The sequence below is a fragment of the Fulmarus glacialis genome, unplaced genomic scaffold (genome assembly GCF_000690835.1).
Source record: "Fulmarus glacialis isolate BGI_N327 unplaced genomic scaffold, ASM69083v1 scaffold23872, whole genome shotgun sequence".
NCBI classification, from domain to species: Eukaryota; Metazoa; Chordata; class Aves; order Procellariiformes; family Procellariidae; genus Fulmarus; species Fulmarus glacialis.
This window is the reverse complement of record NW_009196286.1, coordinates 40,707-58,623: the sequence shown is the minus strand read 5'-3', so window position 1 is coordinate 58,623 and position 17,917 is coordinate 40,707. Positions and strand designations below refer to the sequence as shown.

The 17,917-nt window shown below is 37.6% G+C and overlaps 1 protein-coding gene across 1 annotated transcript in view; it reads right to left on the bottom strand.

Moving 5' to 3' along the window:
• The window catches only part of LOC104072644 (RNA-binding motif, single-stranded-interacting protein 1), a gene marked incomplete at its 3' end in the record, with an annotated part of 54,544 nt that overhangs the window by 23,492 nt on the left and 13,135 nt on the right, over positions 1-17,917 (bottom strand). The window contains exons 2-3 of the mRNA XM_009572164.1: positions 4,902-4,960; positions 1,975-2,066 (exon numbers count right to left, since the gene is read on the bottom strand). Of these exons, the coding sequence (XP_009570459.1) occupies positions 1,975-2,066; positions 4,902-4,960 (151 nt within the window). The remainder of the gene's footprint in view (positions 1-1,974; positions 2,067-4,901; positions 4,961-17,917) is intronic.

Below are 17,917 nucleotides of genomic sequence, written 5' to 3'. Positions count from 1 at the left end.
GATTTGCTGATCTTGCTAAAACAACTGTAAGTGACTGGCAGTTCCCAGTTTGGAGCATCCAAGTGGAGATAGGATTTTTCAGACAAAAGGAGAGAAGCACTGCCCAGGAAAAAAAAAAAATCCAATAGCTCAAAACAGACAAAAATCAGAGCACTCAAACTCTTACTCACTTGTAACAGTTTGTTGAGGTACTGTACATTGGGTTGGTTTTGGGGTTGTTTTTTTTAACAATTCAAATACTCTTTCCATGTTAAGAAGCAGAACAACAAGTTTCACTGGAATGCAAACTTTATAGTTACAGATTTCCCACAGGTCACCAGGCTTGACACAGTGTCAGAAAAATCTATCAAAACTATCAGGTTGCACATTTTTTCATTAATGCTAACAGAAAGAAATATTAGCAATATTGCAACTAACTGTCAGAGGAAGTGAGTCAGAAAAATATACTATGGGAAAAATTAAGAAACTATTCATTAGATTACTAGATTATTAGAGCTTCTCCATCTATTCAAGACGATGATTAAATCAGACATCAAAATTCATTAGCAAAATGAATTTACATGACTTCACACTCTCTTTCCTTACCTCCTACCTAGCTATCATATCCATAAGATGGCAGACAGAGGCTTTGAAAAATCTAGTATATATTTTAAAGTGATTACCTAAAAACTGAAGATTAATTAAAAGGTCTTTATTAAGCATACATAAAACTTAATAAAAAAAAAAAAAAAAACCCCGAACCAAGTGTTTTCCAGTAAGCATGTATGTTTGTGTCATGGCTGTAATGAAACATGCATTAAGTATGAAACATATGGTTTCCATTTTGTTGCCCTGGAATCCATCCAAAGACATTTTATGTTGTTAGCTTAACTGTTCTCCTCAGCTGAGAAGTTGTGGAAAATATCTCATCTGAAAAAAATCTGTACCTAATGGATAACTATAAAAGATTTGCTAGATCTGCGGCAGACTACTTTATTAAAAAAGTTTCTGAGATTACTATTTAATTACTGGATTCTTTTTTTTTTTTTTTTAAATTAGAATATAATTTCCAAACTCAAAAAAATTTGCTTTAAGAGGCACCGCAAATTACATGAACAGATTACGTTCGTAGTATTTTCTTTACTTAACAAATTTGTAGCGGTGTTTATGGCGCTCTATTGGAACCAGGCCACTTGACCTAACAAGAACGCATGACAAAATCATTACTAATGTATCATCTCCCTGATTTTATAGATTTGAGAAATTTATCATATGCCGAAAGAAGATCACTTTTGGCTAATGACCTGATTCAGAGGCAAGGATCACTAAAAATGAGCGAAAAGATCATATTTCCTTATTTTTAATAATGCTTCGGTTTGCCCTGGTGCAGAAATAGGTTGTCAAAGAGTTGGCTAAGAATTTCAAGACATCTATCACGAATGCCCAGATTTAAATTTTACTTACATTAACAGAAAACATACTAGAAAGACTGAAGACAAAGTCACAAGGTTAAATTTTGCCATGCTGTGCTTAAAAATTCATCCCCAAATTGCGAGGCTGCTAACCTCAGTAACAACAAGCAGGCAATGTATAAAACCTTTCATACCTTTGCGCTGTAAACTATTTCAGCTATTGACTTGTTCCAGGAATTGACATGTTGTATTTAAACCGTTACGCCTGCTGTAACTCTTACAATGCATTGCTAACCTTTCTTCTGATGAAGCCAATGGAAAAATAGTACCATGAATAAATTGATAAATCCAACCAAATGAGTTTGGAGACATTACCATACTATGCTTCTTTATTTCATTAGTTGAGATGATTTCGGATATGGCAGTTGAAAGCCCCCATTTTGTTACCTTAATATATCATGTGGCTTGAGGACTGTGTAAAGGGCCTGCAACTTGAAAATTCACATTGCCGATGCTCTGCTAACATACAAGCTTGTTCATCTTCACAACCCACTGCAAAAATTAGCCAGTTATTTTAACTCACCTTTGCCATCTGTGCTTGGACTCCACTAGCCTTTAAAGCAGAAACCGCCTTCTGAGCAGCTGCCGGGCTGTCAAAGTCAACAAAACCATAACCTGAAATATAAACCATATTTCATGAACGAGACAGCAACCAGCTTATAATCAAACAGTTCATACGCTACTAGCACGGTTATTTAATACAATTTTCTTGTTGGTGAAGAGGGCCAATTTGAACTCCGAAGTTCTTCATGTAGTCCCAAAAAAAAAAAAAATCAATCTACCAAAGTCCTTCAACCCTGAACTGGTGGAGCAAATCAATTTCCATGCCCACTCATTATCAGGATTTTGCCCAAATTACTAACAAGTAGTATGGTGGTTTGCTTTGTGTTATCTGGTATGTATCTTCTAAGAGCAAATGTGACATCATCAGTTTATTTCATAGAGATCACTGAGTAAAGCATAATCTGTTAATTTTTCTAAACTAAATCCTTAGTCCAGTTTGAATTGGTGACCAATAAGCCTCTAAGTTACACGTCATTTACTCAAAACTGGGAGAGGACTTTAGTTTAAAAGATACATATCTACTGCATCGTAACTAATTCATTGTGTATACATAAAAGACAGTTCAATTTTAAAAGTAAGTGAAAACTCAGCTTCAGTGAAATCAAGTGAGTTTTTCCCACTGTTGTTACTGAAACCAGAATGTAAAAAATTGTCCTGAACGCATTTTCTATGCCATATAATACAATCTTTAAATGTTAAAGTAAACCCAAAGTAAACTGCAACAATTTCCATATATTTGCAGTAACTTGTTTCTTATTCTGAACAACATTGTAAAGCTAATGGATTCCAGGACATTTGAACAGCAATATTCCTTGGCCTTTACAGACACTAACCTTACAGGCTGGGATTTTTAATGTCACCTGGGAGTTGGATGCTCAAGTCTCACCAAAAGGCAGTCAGAGTTTGGAAGCTACTTCCCCTAGATATTATTGCAATCCTCATTCTGCATTTTTCAACCCTCTTCCTTCCCACCAGTGAACAGCCTCAAATATTAAAGAAATCCCTCTCCAATCTCCCAAGTTGGGTTAAAAGAAAACAAACAAAAAACCCAACAATTAAAAAAAAGCTTCTGGAGGCGTAGAAAATGGAATTATTTCTTCAGAAAGTAATAGTATTCTCTTACAGTATGTCTATACTGATGACAAAAAGGTTGTGTAAAGATATAAATGAACCAGCTTTGAAGTCCTTAACTCGGGAAAAACAACTCGAGCAGCCTTGTACATCACTGCAAGCTTATTTAACCTGCCAAGAAGCTGAAGAAAGCAGCATACTGTTCTGTGTAACATGTGGTGTTGTGGACTGTTAAATCTTGACATGAAACAGAGTGAATTAGCTCATATCAAGTTTTGCACTGCCAAGGCAAAACTAGCTTTCCATACCCAAAACTAGCTTTCCATACCCATTACAGCCCCGGTTTTCAACACCACCACACTGCAGGGCGCAATATAGACAAAGTTACATACTGATACCAACCATGCCATCAAAGCCGGCTTTGCCGTCTTCTAGATGATACATAAACTCAGTTACTTGTTGCTCCTGTTAGGTTAAATCCCATGGTGTGTTCTTTTGGCAAGAGCCAGAGATGCTGTCAATCTTTTGGTTAAATTCCAGTTAGATATCTGCATTCTGCCTACTTATGTTCCTACTGCAATTTCAATGACATGCAGTGGGCTTCCCTGCAGACTTAACTTGCTGTATATTGTTACAACAGACTGTTAGTTACCGCTTTTCACCAGCGAGATTTAAAATGTATATTGGAAAAGTCAGCTTAAATCTCTGAAAACATTTATGTGAGAATTTCTGTATCACTGACAGAGCTACTGAAGTCTTCAGGAACTAGGGGAATGGACAGAATAAATCAGTTAAGAGCTGTCACAGGTATTAATGAACTAAAATAACTGAAAAGGGCATCTGCTCTTTCCTAGTCACAATATATGCAGATAACAACTGCATACAGGCTGGGAAAAAAAATTTCTAGAAATTTCTGTTTCTGAACTGTCAGCACCCCTTTAATTGCGTAAGATGGGGAGCTAAGAAGCTATGCCCCTGCACTGCTTCCAAGTTCTGCACAAAAACTGTGTCTTGGTTAATGATGAACTCTCCTCTCCTGCCTCTGCCTATCAGCTTTATGCTCATTCACGAGCTTTACACTTATTAACATTGCCAAATCATTGCTGACTTAATTGTTCGCTTTGCTTAGAAATTATCCTCTTAACTGTAAAAAAGAAAGTCTAAAATCTGATATTTCAGTGTCTGCTACCACACCTTCTCCCACCATGCACGTTGCTGGGATATGATCTCACTGTAATTGCAATGAGTGATGAAAATCAGTGAACTGATGTATCCAGCTTATCTAAAGGACTTCTAATAATTTTTCCAGCTGCAATTACTTTGGTGAAAATGAACCCTCTCTTTGCTCTCAATACATTCAATTGCATATAACAAAACACAATTAGAGAATTGGAACATGTAATTATGTGCTGCTTTAAACTACTCTAATCAATGGAGCTGATTTCCACAATATATAATTTTTTCAGATACTTAGTACAGTTGAATGGTCTTCTGTAAGCTTCCCTAGTTTCTCCAGGCAAAAGGGGAAAAGCTGCTTTTAACTCCATTTTTGTTTTTAAAATAGAGGCGAACTGCCAGCCAGCACTGTGCATGTCAGCTTCACTCTGGCTTGGCTGCACCACTGACATAGGCTGTCTGCCAGCTCCACTGGAAACAAATGTATTGAATACACTGACTGTGAGCAAGAATAAGACTAGTTTAGGATCAAGAATGGGAAAAAAAAAAGTTGAAAGCACCTAAAATTCTACATTAGTGTATTTTATAGAACCAATTAGAGTGTTCAGGTGAATGTAATATAAAGGCAAAGATACATACCTTTGCATTTGTTTGTTGTCTTATCCAAAATAGCCTTCGTGGATACAATTTTCCCATACCTAAAATGTATTATACATATATAAGGAAAATGAGAAAAAAACATCCTGTTACAACAGATACCCAATTCACATTATTTTATATCCTATTACCCTTTACTTTTAACAAAATGGAATAATATATAGACTATAAAATTATATAATGAAAACTCATACGTAGACAGAAGTAACAAAAAAGATCAACAAATTCAAGCATGATCTTGTTCTATTCTCCCTATGTTCCCAGTGGCACAGCAGAATCAGAAAACAAACCAGAGAAAAAGTGCTTTACAGAAAAGAATACAAACACAGTTAAAATCCTGGTACATACGTGAAATCATGTTTCAGACATAAGCTTGGACTCTCTCAGTACATACACCAGATAAAGCCTTGTCAGTGCTAGGCTTGCTAACTAGCAAGATATGGGGTGGGGCGGGTGGCGGGGAGTAAAAAACTTAGCACTCTCTTTCCCCCACACACTGAAAAAGATTAAAAACTTTGATCTGGAAGGTGACAAATGCAAGTGAGATTTATAAAAACTGATCAGCAAAGGTGGTAAAGAATTTTCTGTATTTTTAAAATGGAAAATTGAAACGTAAATAATTTCAATTAAAACCAAAACATCCCTCAGGAAAGTTTCAATTTTCTTTTTTTTTTTTTTTTAAAAGAGAAATACACTCATTGCCTGTTTCTCAGCTTCTCAACAACTGGGCAGTCCAGGTGCCAATCTGCTACACAGTCCAAAGGTGAGCATCCAGAGATATAAGGGTAATTAAGCTTGGGAGACAGGCAGACAGCAATCCCAGCTATAAGAACAATTGCTGTTTCTGAAGTGCTCTGCAAAGTTTATCAGCATTAGGTTTTTTGATCAAATTTAGAGTAGAATTTGTGTCTGCTGGTGAAAACTTGCAATCTTCCCTGGAAGTTAAATCCAAGCTTCAATTTTAAAAAAGCAACTCCCTTGGCCTGCATCAGCAGCGGAATCGGAAACGGAGCACAGGTTTCCCAAGTTCCTTACCACAACCTCCTCTGTTTGCTTGTGAACTACATTTGATACAGTGCTGTGAGTACACAAGAGAGAAACGATGCAATGTGAGCTTGTTTTCACACGAGAATATAATGTAACTTATTTCATTAACAGGTATAGCTAAGCACTGTATGCTAAGAGGTTCTTTATCATTGTACAAGAAACGAACTGAAAATTATGAGAAACGTTACCAGCATGAGAAAGTGGAATTTGGGGAAGAAGGAAGTTTTGCCAGTTCACCTGCTAAATATAACTTCAACAGAGTATCATTTTGAAATTATATTATTTCAAAAGACAACTAACTCAATTTCTGCAGTGGCTGTATTAGTCTTAAAAGTTCTTCAAAACATCTAAGAAGCCTAATAAATAAAGTTAAGCTTGATTAGTTAAGAGTACTTAAATAACTCTTTACTTGCAAAGTCATAGTTACTCAAGGACAAAGCCTATTTACAAAGTACTTTTCCCCAAACGAACATTTAAATACATGTTTCAGTGTAGTTATCACACTCTGTGACCAGTTTCAAGCACCCTCTGTTTATTCAATGGGTTATGGTATGGCTTCAAATAGTTGCAAGTGGGTAAACCTGGCACACTAGCCACTAGGTGTTGGCTTCCTTATTGTATCTGAAATTGTGAGCATCTGCACTGATATAAAATAGAACTATCCATCTATAGCAAAAAAATGTACAAGTGTCAATGAAAATCAGTGCATACCTAAATATATTATGAAAGAAGCTGTAATAAAGCAATAGAAATTGTGCCTAATAGTTGGAGCAGGTACTTCCTTATTAGTGCCACTTATCTTCCAAATATCTCATTCCATTTAGAAAGCTCTATACCTCATAAGTCAAAACTTCTAAAGCTTTCTCCAGAATTTTTCAGAGTGCAGAGTAAATGTACATGTTATAAATGAGAGAGGCAAATGGTTCAGGGACAGTGCTCTTCAAGATCCACTACACTCTTGTGTCCTAAGTCGCTTGCACCCACCATTATATTTGATGGCCAGCATTCTCCATACCTTATCAGCTTCCCTAAGCTTCTTAAAGTGAAGAGCTATATAACCTTTTGTGGGAAGAAATCCCTGAAGGATGATCTTGTCTCTGCTACTGTTTCAGTTCTTGAAAGTGTAGAAAGCGGTGGTGGTGAAAAAAATACAGCACTGGGTATCTATGTAAACAAAGTAACTGCAACCCTCAGCCAGTTTGGCCCTGGAGGGGAGTCAGGGGCCAGTTTGGCCCTGGAGGGGAGTCAGGGGCTGGCTATGGACTGTGCTGGCCCACAGATGCTGACACACACCAGCCCATAAACATGTGTCTGCATGTCTGTTCTTTCCAACCACTTCATGGACCGTCTTCCAATGTGCAAGACTGCTAGTGATTTAATTCACTGTCCTAGATAGCACGGCTCCTGCAAAGAATCAGCTGCCATGGAAGACTGCCAAGAAGTTTCAGCAGTGTGAGTGTAGGAACGATTTAGAGAACTGGTATAACAATAGCAGCTATCACCAGGATTTCTCCTACGATTTTCCCTGTGAATACTCCTCCCAAGTGCTAGCTCTCCACTCACGCCATGAAGCACAGAAACACAGTTTACCCCACCTCAGCCTGGGCAGAAGGATACATCCCCTCCTTGCTCCCACCACGTGGTCTGATATCAGGGGAAATTACTCCTTGCAGTTCCTCATAAGTGCTTCCTTCAAATGATGACTATCATGAAAATCTACTTCCTTCCTCCTGAATTCTGCACTCCTAATACTGCTGTTAACACAGGCTCCCGCGTTCAACTGCTCATTTGTTAGGTGCAACTGCAGTCGGGACCCACCAGAAATCAATGAGCTATAAAACACATCAAAGTCATGGTACAAACTAGTATGTATTGCCTGCTTACAAAAAGGAATATAGCAAGCAAGAGAAAACTTATATTCCAAAGATGTCTATGATGTTAGGTCTTGCCTGAAGATCATCATTCCTTTCAAAGCTCACGCATATCCAGTTGTCTTAGGCACCCTGCTGAGGCTACTCTTCTGCTCCAAAGCCTTACTGCATGCTTGGTGAGACCTGCTACCTAAGGCAGAGCACATCCCTCATGGTTGGCAGAATCACTTCTACAATGATCGGTGATTGCTCATTCTCTCTCCTCTGAAGCAATTTTTTAAAATACGGTTTCTTTTAAATTAAGAACTAATCTTGAGAAATAACTGCTAATCTGGCTGGTGACAAGCAACTAGGTATTCCTTATTAAGTAGGTTATTTTTCTCCCCAAAATAACACCAAATGAATGTTCAGCAGCAATAAAGAGGGTTTGGTTTGCAGTTTTTCTGAATGCTACTAATGCATTCTCTCTTTAGTCTGAATTATCTTTGGAGAGGGAATGATGTTTTCAGCTTTACATCTCTTTTCTATATAGCACTTGTACCAATGTCAACTAACGCATTAAGGAAGAGAGGGCTTGGGTAAGAGGCAGGCAAATAATTGCCAGGGTGCGTTGGTTATGGGATTAAAAGGGGTATGTTCAGTAACAGTCCGTCTACAAGTGTACAAACTATCGTACAGAACACCAACACAAATGTATATCTGGATATGAGATAAAGAAGAAACTTGTTCAAAAGCCAAGTTAGGAAGATAAGCAGTACTGCTACTTACGAGGATAATGCTTACCGCTGCCCATTACACACACTGTGCAGAAATGAAAGAGTAACCCCACCTACTCAGCTGCCCTAAGAAGATCTACTGCCAGGCAATGTGAATGTCAAAACACAGCACTATACCTTTGTCTTAGATACGTTTGAAGTGGAAGGCTTGAAGCAAATCATCGACATATACTTTTTAAAAAATCACATTGTTCAGCAACACAGTCAAACCCAGTGCAAATAATCACACTGACAGATTTATTACAAATAGCTAGGAATACTTTTGACATTTAAAACATCTCTGAAGCCTAATTTTGGTGACCTCCATGATGATGAAAGAGAAGGGTCCTTAGAAAACTAAGTACACGGATCAAACCAAACCAGTGTTTATTTTCCTCCCTTTGTACATCTGCTAGTGTAACGAACATACTTGCAAACGTGAGGACGATAAGACGCCATCATGAGCATGACAAAGAATGGGGAACGAAGTAGCTTGAAGTCTCTGCCACAAGTGCTATTTTGAGTGTTGAAAGAACTTATCTGTGTGTGCATTAGGGGAGGTACAATAAGAACAGGCAGTGAGAGGCTTGATAGGGGTTGTCTGGAATGAATTGTTCAAATCTTTGCCCACAATAGCCGAACGTGATATACCTCATACCACCAAGCTCACAGCGCTTCCCTTTGCGGTACTTTCACACTGTCTTCCAGCTTGTATTGTGAAGGGTTTCTCTACCACCTGATGTTGACTCGGACACTAACATGCCAGAAGGATCTCTGCTACCATGGCAAGTCCTTGCCTTTTAGAGCTGCCTAGGTCCTCCACCCTGAACTGTCCAGAACTTTGTGTTGAAGTTGAGCAGTGCTCTCTCTTTGCCTAAGTCCAGTCCAGCTGTAAAAAGAGCATTCCTAGAGATCCTGCTGTGATCCTTTGCAGAAACAACGCTGCATATCTTCTGTGTTTATTCTAGATTAATTTTTACATCTTAGCATCTTATCATTGCCCTTCATGGAATGCTCTTTATTTCTAAGAGCCAGAATCATGTGGTAAAACCAGGCATGGATTTCATTACATGTAAGTGGCTCTGAGTACATGAACTCACTGTCAGGTGGAATTGTGAAAGGAAAGACAACCTGGCTGAACATAAAAATTTCAGAGGGAGCCAATATTCTCCCTAGGTGACGCGAAGACAAGAGAGAGCACAACAAACAGGCAGATCCAGCAAGGAGGGTCATGTGGGAGAGCAGATCAGTTAATCCTAAAACACATTGCAGTTGCTGAATGGATCCATATCAAAATAAACCTTACTTTAGACTAGGGTAAATAACTAGAGCAAAATGGATGAAGCAAACACTTCCAAAGCGATTCCTGTATATTAACTGTAACACTAAAAAGAACATACAGGTGGGGATGCTTAGTCTGTAAATCAGCTTTTAAAAAAAAAACAAACAAACAAAAATAACTTTCTTATTCAAACATGGTCTTACTCAGTGCACAACATGGTCAGTGGGCACCTTGCACGTACTCTAAATGCAGTAAATTCCTGACTGAAAGGGAATAATATTATCCCTCAGTATGACCCTAAATAAATGCACATAACAAACAATGAGTTCTGCAAATCAGTGATGTGCAACTTTTAAGGCAGCATCCTCACCTCCCCAAACACAGAGTATTCTACTTTGAACAGTACGACTCAAAACATTTACATGAAACTAGTCGTTCTAATAGCCAAGTCCCCACCAGAGTCTATCACTTGTAGAGTACGTGGAAGCCCAAGCCATTCATCTCGACTGGGACCTGAAAGAGGAGGCACCTGAGCAGTCCATGGGAAGGCCTCACCTATGCTGCAGTTCTCAGCTCCTCTATACCACCTGGTGCAAACGGAGCAAAGAAAATTCCCTATAACTGAGGAAAAGAGTCAAGGGAGTTGTCGGCAAGAGCTGACTTGGTACAGCTGGCTCCCATACCTCACTGCTCTTCCAGTGTTCAGGGCACTTCTAAGCCAATGGCACAGCCAAGGGAACATAATCAGCCCCAGCAATCTTTGCTGCTGCATCCAGAAAACACCTCAGAGCAGTACCAAAGGTTTTATCTGGCTCCCGTACCTCCCTCTCCCTGCTGCATCTTGGGAAAGTGGTGTACTGAACCTTAAGCTCTTGCTCCCTTTTAAGCCTACATAAACACAGGGAGTTTTTGTTTCTCCATGTATCAAATTTTTAATTTCACAATAAGGGGAATTTCAGAAAACAATTGTCAATACAATACTGCTAGTCCTTGTGATAGCCTACTCTAATCCTGCTATTTAATTATGGGTAAATGTTCTCTTACAAAAACTTGATAAAGAAATTTATTCAATCCAGCAGAATACTGAGTTTGGAGTACAGAATCAAACCATATGGTTTCCATTTTTAAATTCTTCTTCACCACATCTATGCCCTAGTGTAGAAGGAGACACTGCTGAGAACATTTTGTCCATATTTTGTTTTCTGTTGTTGGAAGACACACTGTTCTTTGAGAAACTCTTTGGAATCACTCAGTTGCTTTATGGCCATCATGAACCTAAAAGATTTGCTACTGGAACATAATGAGTACCTACCACCAAAAGCTGAACCAATCGTTTTCAGTGCATAATTAAACATTACATTAGACATTGCAGTTATATTTTTGTTATTTTTATTTGCACAGTTAATGGGTATGCATAATCTAGCTTAATACAAGTTGTGTTTTGAAATTGTTATAGATTTGGCTAATTTGCTTGGTTCAGCAAAATCTCCTATACTAGCTTCAGATATTCAAGCACTGGGTTAATCAACTCAGCTAGAGGTGCCCTGTTTCAGGCATTGGATCATATTTTTCACTATGTGCAAAATAGGACTTCCTTATGAACCTAAATTAAACTTAGAGCACTGCTTTGATGACATTCTGTCAAATGGCCATGTGGTTTTGACACAAAGCTAGTTCCTTTCTTTCTTATTAATTGTCCCTTTGACTCTCTGATACTTCAGAGAGAAAGATGGTATTTTCAAAATATCCAAGTAGTCCTCATTGTCGTGTTTTATTCTTTTACTTGGGAGATAAATAATACCTCCAAATAAATTAGAATTTACTATTATGGAAGCTAACTACTGTTTTGATTGTCTTTACAAAATGACCAAAATTACATTTTGTCCATTAAAGTAAAGAGTATTTTTGATGAGTTAGGATCTGTGTACTAAAAAAAAAAAAAAACAAACCACACACCACAAAAAAAACCCCCAAAAACGCCAATCCCACAGATCTTTGGCTTTACTGACAATTCAATAGTCTGTAAATTCAATACTGCTGTAAATTCTTCACAAGATCAAGAAAGCTTTCTTCACAACCTCTCTACTTCTAATTCTTCACTTAAGTTTTGCATATTTGTGTTTTCAATAAGAATCAGTGGATAAAAGCACATATCATCATCATTACTGTTGCAGTTACCAATACTAGTACAAACTAGTATTACTTTGGTACAAATGATCTTTCCTTCAGGCTCAGTCAGATTCCAGATTTCACTGAGACATAATCAAAAGTAGCAAAAACAGATGCAAAATCAGATATACTATCAGGTCTTACAGTTATCCATCCTTAGAAGAGCAGATGCTCAGCATAGCAGACATATACAATTTGGTGAAGTGTGAACAAATGCCTTCTCAGTTTCTTGGAGAGAATTAATTTTAACAGATAAAAAACAGTATTTTATGAATACATATTTGGTTTATCGTGTACAGGCTCTACACAAATGTAACTACGCCAATAGCTAAAAAGAACCAGGAATTGAAAACTCTAACAAATAACAAAGTAACACACAGGAAGAAGATTTTGGAGATTATTATTTTTCAGCTACCCATTTTGTTTTTCTTAAGCGTAGTTATTTCCTGGTTTAGCTGAGGATGAGCTGTGGGGATAGGGAAGAAATGTTTTTAGAATCAGGAAATGTTTGCTTCCTCTTGCTTTATAGAGATGTGAATAATCTCTATCCATTCTTTAGAAGCTGACTGAAAGTCAAGGGGAAAAAGCCCTGTTAGCATCCTGCAGCTATTTTTATGACATTTTGCAAAGGTTTTTCAATTAATATGCTCCTTTCTGCACAACAAATTGATTATCTTAAAAGCATGACCCGCTGTACAACGCCCTTTCATTTAGCACAACTGAGGAAAATTGCTTTTTTTAGTATCTCTGGGTATTTTAAATGTTTAAGACATATTACAGCTGACACTAAAACAGCATTCCTAATGTGGCTTTCCAGTGTGTACTAAGCCAACAGATTTCCAACAATTCCCTGCAGAGGTGTTTTCTCCGTCAATCTTAAATCAATAAATAAAGTAATGGCATGTTTATTTAGTTTTACTTTGTAAGGTTAAGAATGTTGCAATATGTGAAAAAAGCAGTTATTCTTCAGTACTATGACGACACAATCATGGAGAAAGAAGGAAAAAAAAAAAAAAAAAAAATCCATGAAGCCTCTCCCCGCAAAGAGCTTTTGGAGTTGCAGGGGAAGGCTCTCAGATTCTTCCCTGGCAGGCATGGAGAAGAATTCAACTGATGCTACTTTGAGAAAAACACAACAGCAGTAGAATCAAAATAATGAGAGATTTAAAAACTTAAGCATAAAATCTTTACATTAGGGTTTGGTTTGGGGCTTTTTTGTTAATTTAAAACCAGAAAAAAAAAAAGGCAAATTCTGAAGGATGAACCTATAACTTCTATTCTAGGCTCTGACAAGTTTATCTGCATCTGTTGCTTCAGTTGCGCCACTGAGGATGTGAACACAGATATTTGGCAGAACTATGATTAATAATCACCCACTCTTCAGGGTGAGACTTCTTCCAAAGCCCTGAATCTTGGCCTATCCTTGCTCAGCTGCAACATGATTTTTACTACTAAACACATGGTATTTAATTTCCATTTAATCTTTCATAGGCTAGCAAGATACTAACGCTCAACTTGATGGTATGGAGAGACCAAAGCAACAGCTCTAGACACTGAAAAAGGAGAGAGCAACAGCAGCAAAAGTGGCAGAGCCAGCCTCTTGCACTGCATAGGAAGATCATCTTTCATATTTCATAGACACCTAAAGATTCTCATTATCCAAATGGTCCTTATGAAAGCCAAGATACCAACATGCTGGTCCCAAATTTTTTTATTACATATCTGTTTTAACTGTAAAGACACAAGATGTTGCATGCTGTGAAGAAAAATGGAATTTCAAGCAACAAACTGAGAAAAATGATCCCATTCAGTGTTTCGTGCAGCCACCGCCCCTGCAGTAACCCAACTAACTTCTGACAAGCTGAGGTGATTTAGCATAATCTCTGAACCATCTGCTCAGCTATCCATCAGTTCAGTAGTCTTGTTACTTTACAGTTTATAGGTTAAGCAGGATAAATAACCTATCAGAAATACAAGCAGATTTGCCACTTTGACACGCTTTGAAGTGCAAGTATTGTCTAAGTAACCACAGCTTGCTTTCTCGTAAACTGAAGAAAAAGAAAATTAAAATCACATTTTATTATGGTAATGCATTAACCAAAGTGTCTGTTCTTTCAGAAAAGGAAATTGTTTATGTTTATGATCATCTTTACAGTTTATGAAATCAACAGTTCAGCAGCGCTAAGTAAATACTTCATAACTTATTTTTGCCTACACTTTTAGGAGATTTTTCTATTTACCCATTTGAAAACTCATATGCACAGTATTTTAAAAGGTGTGAACTACGTAGAGTTATGTTACGTTTTCAAACATCTGTTTGCAGGGACGCAAACGCTGGTTGACATTAAAAGTGTTTTTTCCTGTGAACGTTCTACTGAGTTTGATGACCAACGTCAGTGAAAGACCACTCTGCATTTTTCTTATAAATTATGTGGCATTGTTCTTTGAGAAGAATATTTTAGAGTTGGATGGAATATGAACTGATGTGCGTAAATTAGATTGAATGGTTTAGAAACTGATTTGCTACTAGTCTACTTCTAATACAGTATATTGTGATTTATATGAAGTACTCGTACACTGAAAGCATTATAGAAAGTTTTACCGTAAGACACTGAACTGAGGATCATTCACATGAAAATAATTTGTACAGTTATTCAGATAGTCACAAACAATAAATCTCAGAATTATCATAAATTATCATAATCAGCTAACATGTATTAAGACACTCACACAAGAAATTATCAGTAAATGGTACAACATTAGAAAAAAAATCAAGATGTCTGCCTCTCAATTCCTGCCTTACAAAGCAGGCTGCACTTTCTAATCTATATCATTCAACATCCAATTTAGCAGAGCAAACTATGGAGAATCTTTATTTTACAAAAAGAGATAATTAATTAAAAAGATATTTGGAATTATTGGCTAACCCACTTTTTAGTGCTACAATCATTCTTACTCAAAAAAGCATAGGACAATCTACATTTTCTGCAGGAATTTGCCTGTGCATCTACTGACAAGGCTATTCAGGTATGCGGGAAGGGGTTACAGTTTCCTACAGCTACAAGATGGAAGAGCAAAGCCATGTTATTCTAAGAAAGCAAATGGTCTCTCCCTGTTGTTCTCTTACCCTAACACTTCAGAATGGACACAAATTATGCCTGGGTTAAGAGTAAAGCACTGAAAAAAATCTGCATTTTACACATAACTGAAAGCAGAAACTGAAGCAATATTCTTTGGCTCCCAGAAAGAACATAAAAAATATGAGAGCACAGTTTCACATAGCCATGAAAGATACAGGGGGTTTTTGAAAATCATAATTCATTTGCAAGCAAAATAATAAAAGTTCCGAACAGGTTCAAATTACAAGTCTGGAATATTATTGCTAGAGTCTAGCAATTTCTTTTATCATTTTTTTCATACTGAGAAATGATCACTAATCAAGACAATGATTTCAGAAGATGAGAAATTAAACCAGATGAATGCTAATAAGTATTTATAAGCCAAGCTCGTGGCAGATCTGCAGACATGCGTGTATTGATTTACCACTGCTAGCTGTTTTAATCTGAAAGTAAGGCAGTATTTCTACACCCAACCATAAATCTTGGCAAATTTCAGCCTCACCAATTTTGCAGAGCCTACACTAACAGCTTCAAAGAATAAAACTATGAAGACATAAGAGAGCAGTTCTTGTTATTCATAATTTATAACTCCTTTCTCTTCCCTGTGCTAAACAGTACAGATCAGCTTGAGAGCATAAATTAGTCTCTCTACCTGAAGATCTTTAATTTTTCAATTCCTCCTCCACCATCCAGGGAAGCCAAATTCAGTCATTGTCAGTATATGATGCATTGTCCTTTATTTTGGCTTTTCCTAAACATATTTCTTTTTCTTGTGGGAGGGAATTAAGGACAAGGCAAGGGGAAAATCAAATTATTTATCAACACTTCCCAATACTTTTTTCCCTTGTTTTATCAGAACAGTATAAATCAAAAGGTGTTATTCTGGCTACAGTCCTAGCTAGTGTGAGATTACCTCCTATCTGGATAGACAGACAGACACCCATTAATGCTACAAGCCTGTATACTTGCAGAAGATTAATCTTTAATTTATTCTTGCCTATTAATTTCACTTCTGGTGAAGGTTGCTAACCAAGTATTATACGCTCAGTTTAAATAAGTGATGCCCCAAGGAATATGTTGGCCAAGTCTTGAAAACCGTGTGATTGGAGATTGCCAACATACAAGGGCACTTTCAGCCACATCCCATTTCCTAAGCCCTGACCCATCTGTCAACTCTAAACTACAAAAAACTGTCTCACATATTGTGTAAATTACATATATACATAAAAATACATACATATATATGTACATACACACATAATGCTTTTTCTTGCATTTATCTTGTATGGAAGATGCTTGGTCACTGGAATAATGCCTGTCATTGATAAATTTTTAAAAATACGTCAGTGTATTTTGTATGTTTTCCTTCCCTTTTTGTAATACTAAGCCAACAGGATGAATCCACGACCTGCCCTGCAGGGTTAAAATACTGTCTATACAAAGATACCTATTTGTTCTTACCTGCATCTTGCACTAATTTAACACCCCATCGTGGAAAGTGTTGACTGCCCCTCTTCTGTCTGGAGGGCAGAAGAGGAAACAACCCAACACATCCAAAAAACTTTCAGTCTTTCTAAACTGCATTTTAACAGTGGTTCTTTTATTAAATACTCATAGTAACATTCTGCTTTCAATAGCTATTCTATACTGGAATTAACACCTAATTATGAAGAAACTGTAAAATGAATATTAGAGTCTGATCTCCTTTAATTTCTGGTAACTTAATGTCAACCATACTAGAACAGCACTAAATGGACAAATTATTCAAAATCACTGCTAAACCTTCCAGAGGCCTTGCCCCCTTAATAGCACAGCATGTAGACTTGAGGCTTCTCTAGCCTCAAGTCCCAGCTGTGCTGAATAGCAAATACCTCCATTTCAATAGGGAAAATGGTTGTACTAAAGTAGTTCTCTCCAGGGGTCAAAATACTTCAGAAGGGCATTTAAGTGGCTGTATGTTATTGAGCAGAAACATCAGCTCACATATTATTGATTATAACTGCATGGCTCTGTTGAAAAGATGTCTGCAGTAGTATTAAGTGCTGAGATAGGGACAGAGGAGTGTTATGCATTAAAAAAAAATACTATCCATCTGTTGCCAAATTTTAGATACATGAGCAATCACAAGCTATAACACAAAATCTGAAGTGCAACCTTTGTGGCTGATGCGTCAGGGTCATATTCAGTGACACTTCCTCAGTTTCACACTGCTTAAGATAGACAGTCTTGAATATTGATTGAAGCAAGGAGGAGGCAGAGTTTGATTTCTGCAGTTTTGCAAAGAGAATGTAATAGATAGTTATCTGGAAATTTGCTTTTGGTAGCTTAAATATACCATTTTCTTTAAAAACACCGTTAACCTGTTCTGATCCCATCACTATAGCAGCTAGCCAAGTACAGCTCAAGTCTTCTGGAACCACCACATATTCAGCCTACTCTTAGTCCCGAGCTGCACGCAGACCTGCAGTCACAGCACACTGCCCACTACCAGATTGTCATGTAGAACACAGCCGAGCTGGCTGAAACTGATGTGATCTCCCAGACCCTCATTTCCAGTGTTTTGGGTTTTTTTAATGTAACGACTATGCCAAATGCCACCATAGAAGGATAAATTCAGCGTCCCAGACTGCACGCTGGCTGGTGTCTGTCAGGAAGCGCTTGGATCAATGGGCTTCACAGTGAAGAACGCAGTCAAGGGAGGTTAATCCTGGCCTGGCAGGGAAGACCCAACCCATGAGCGTCTGTGCAAAGGGGT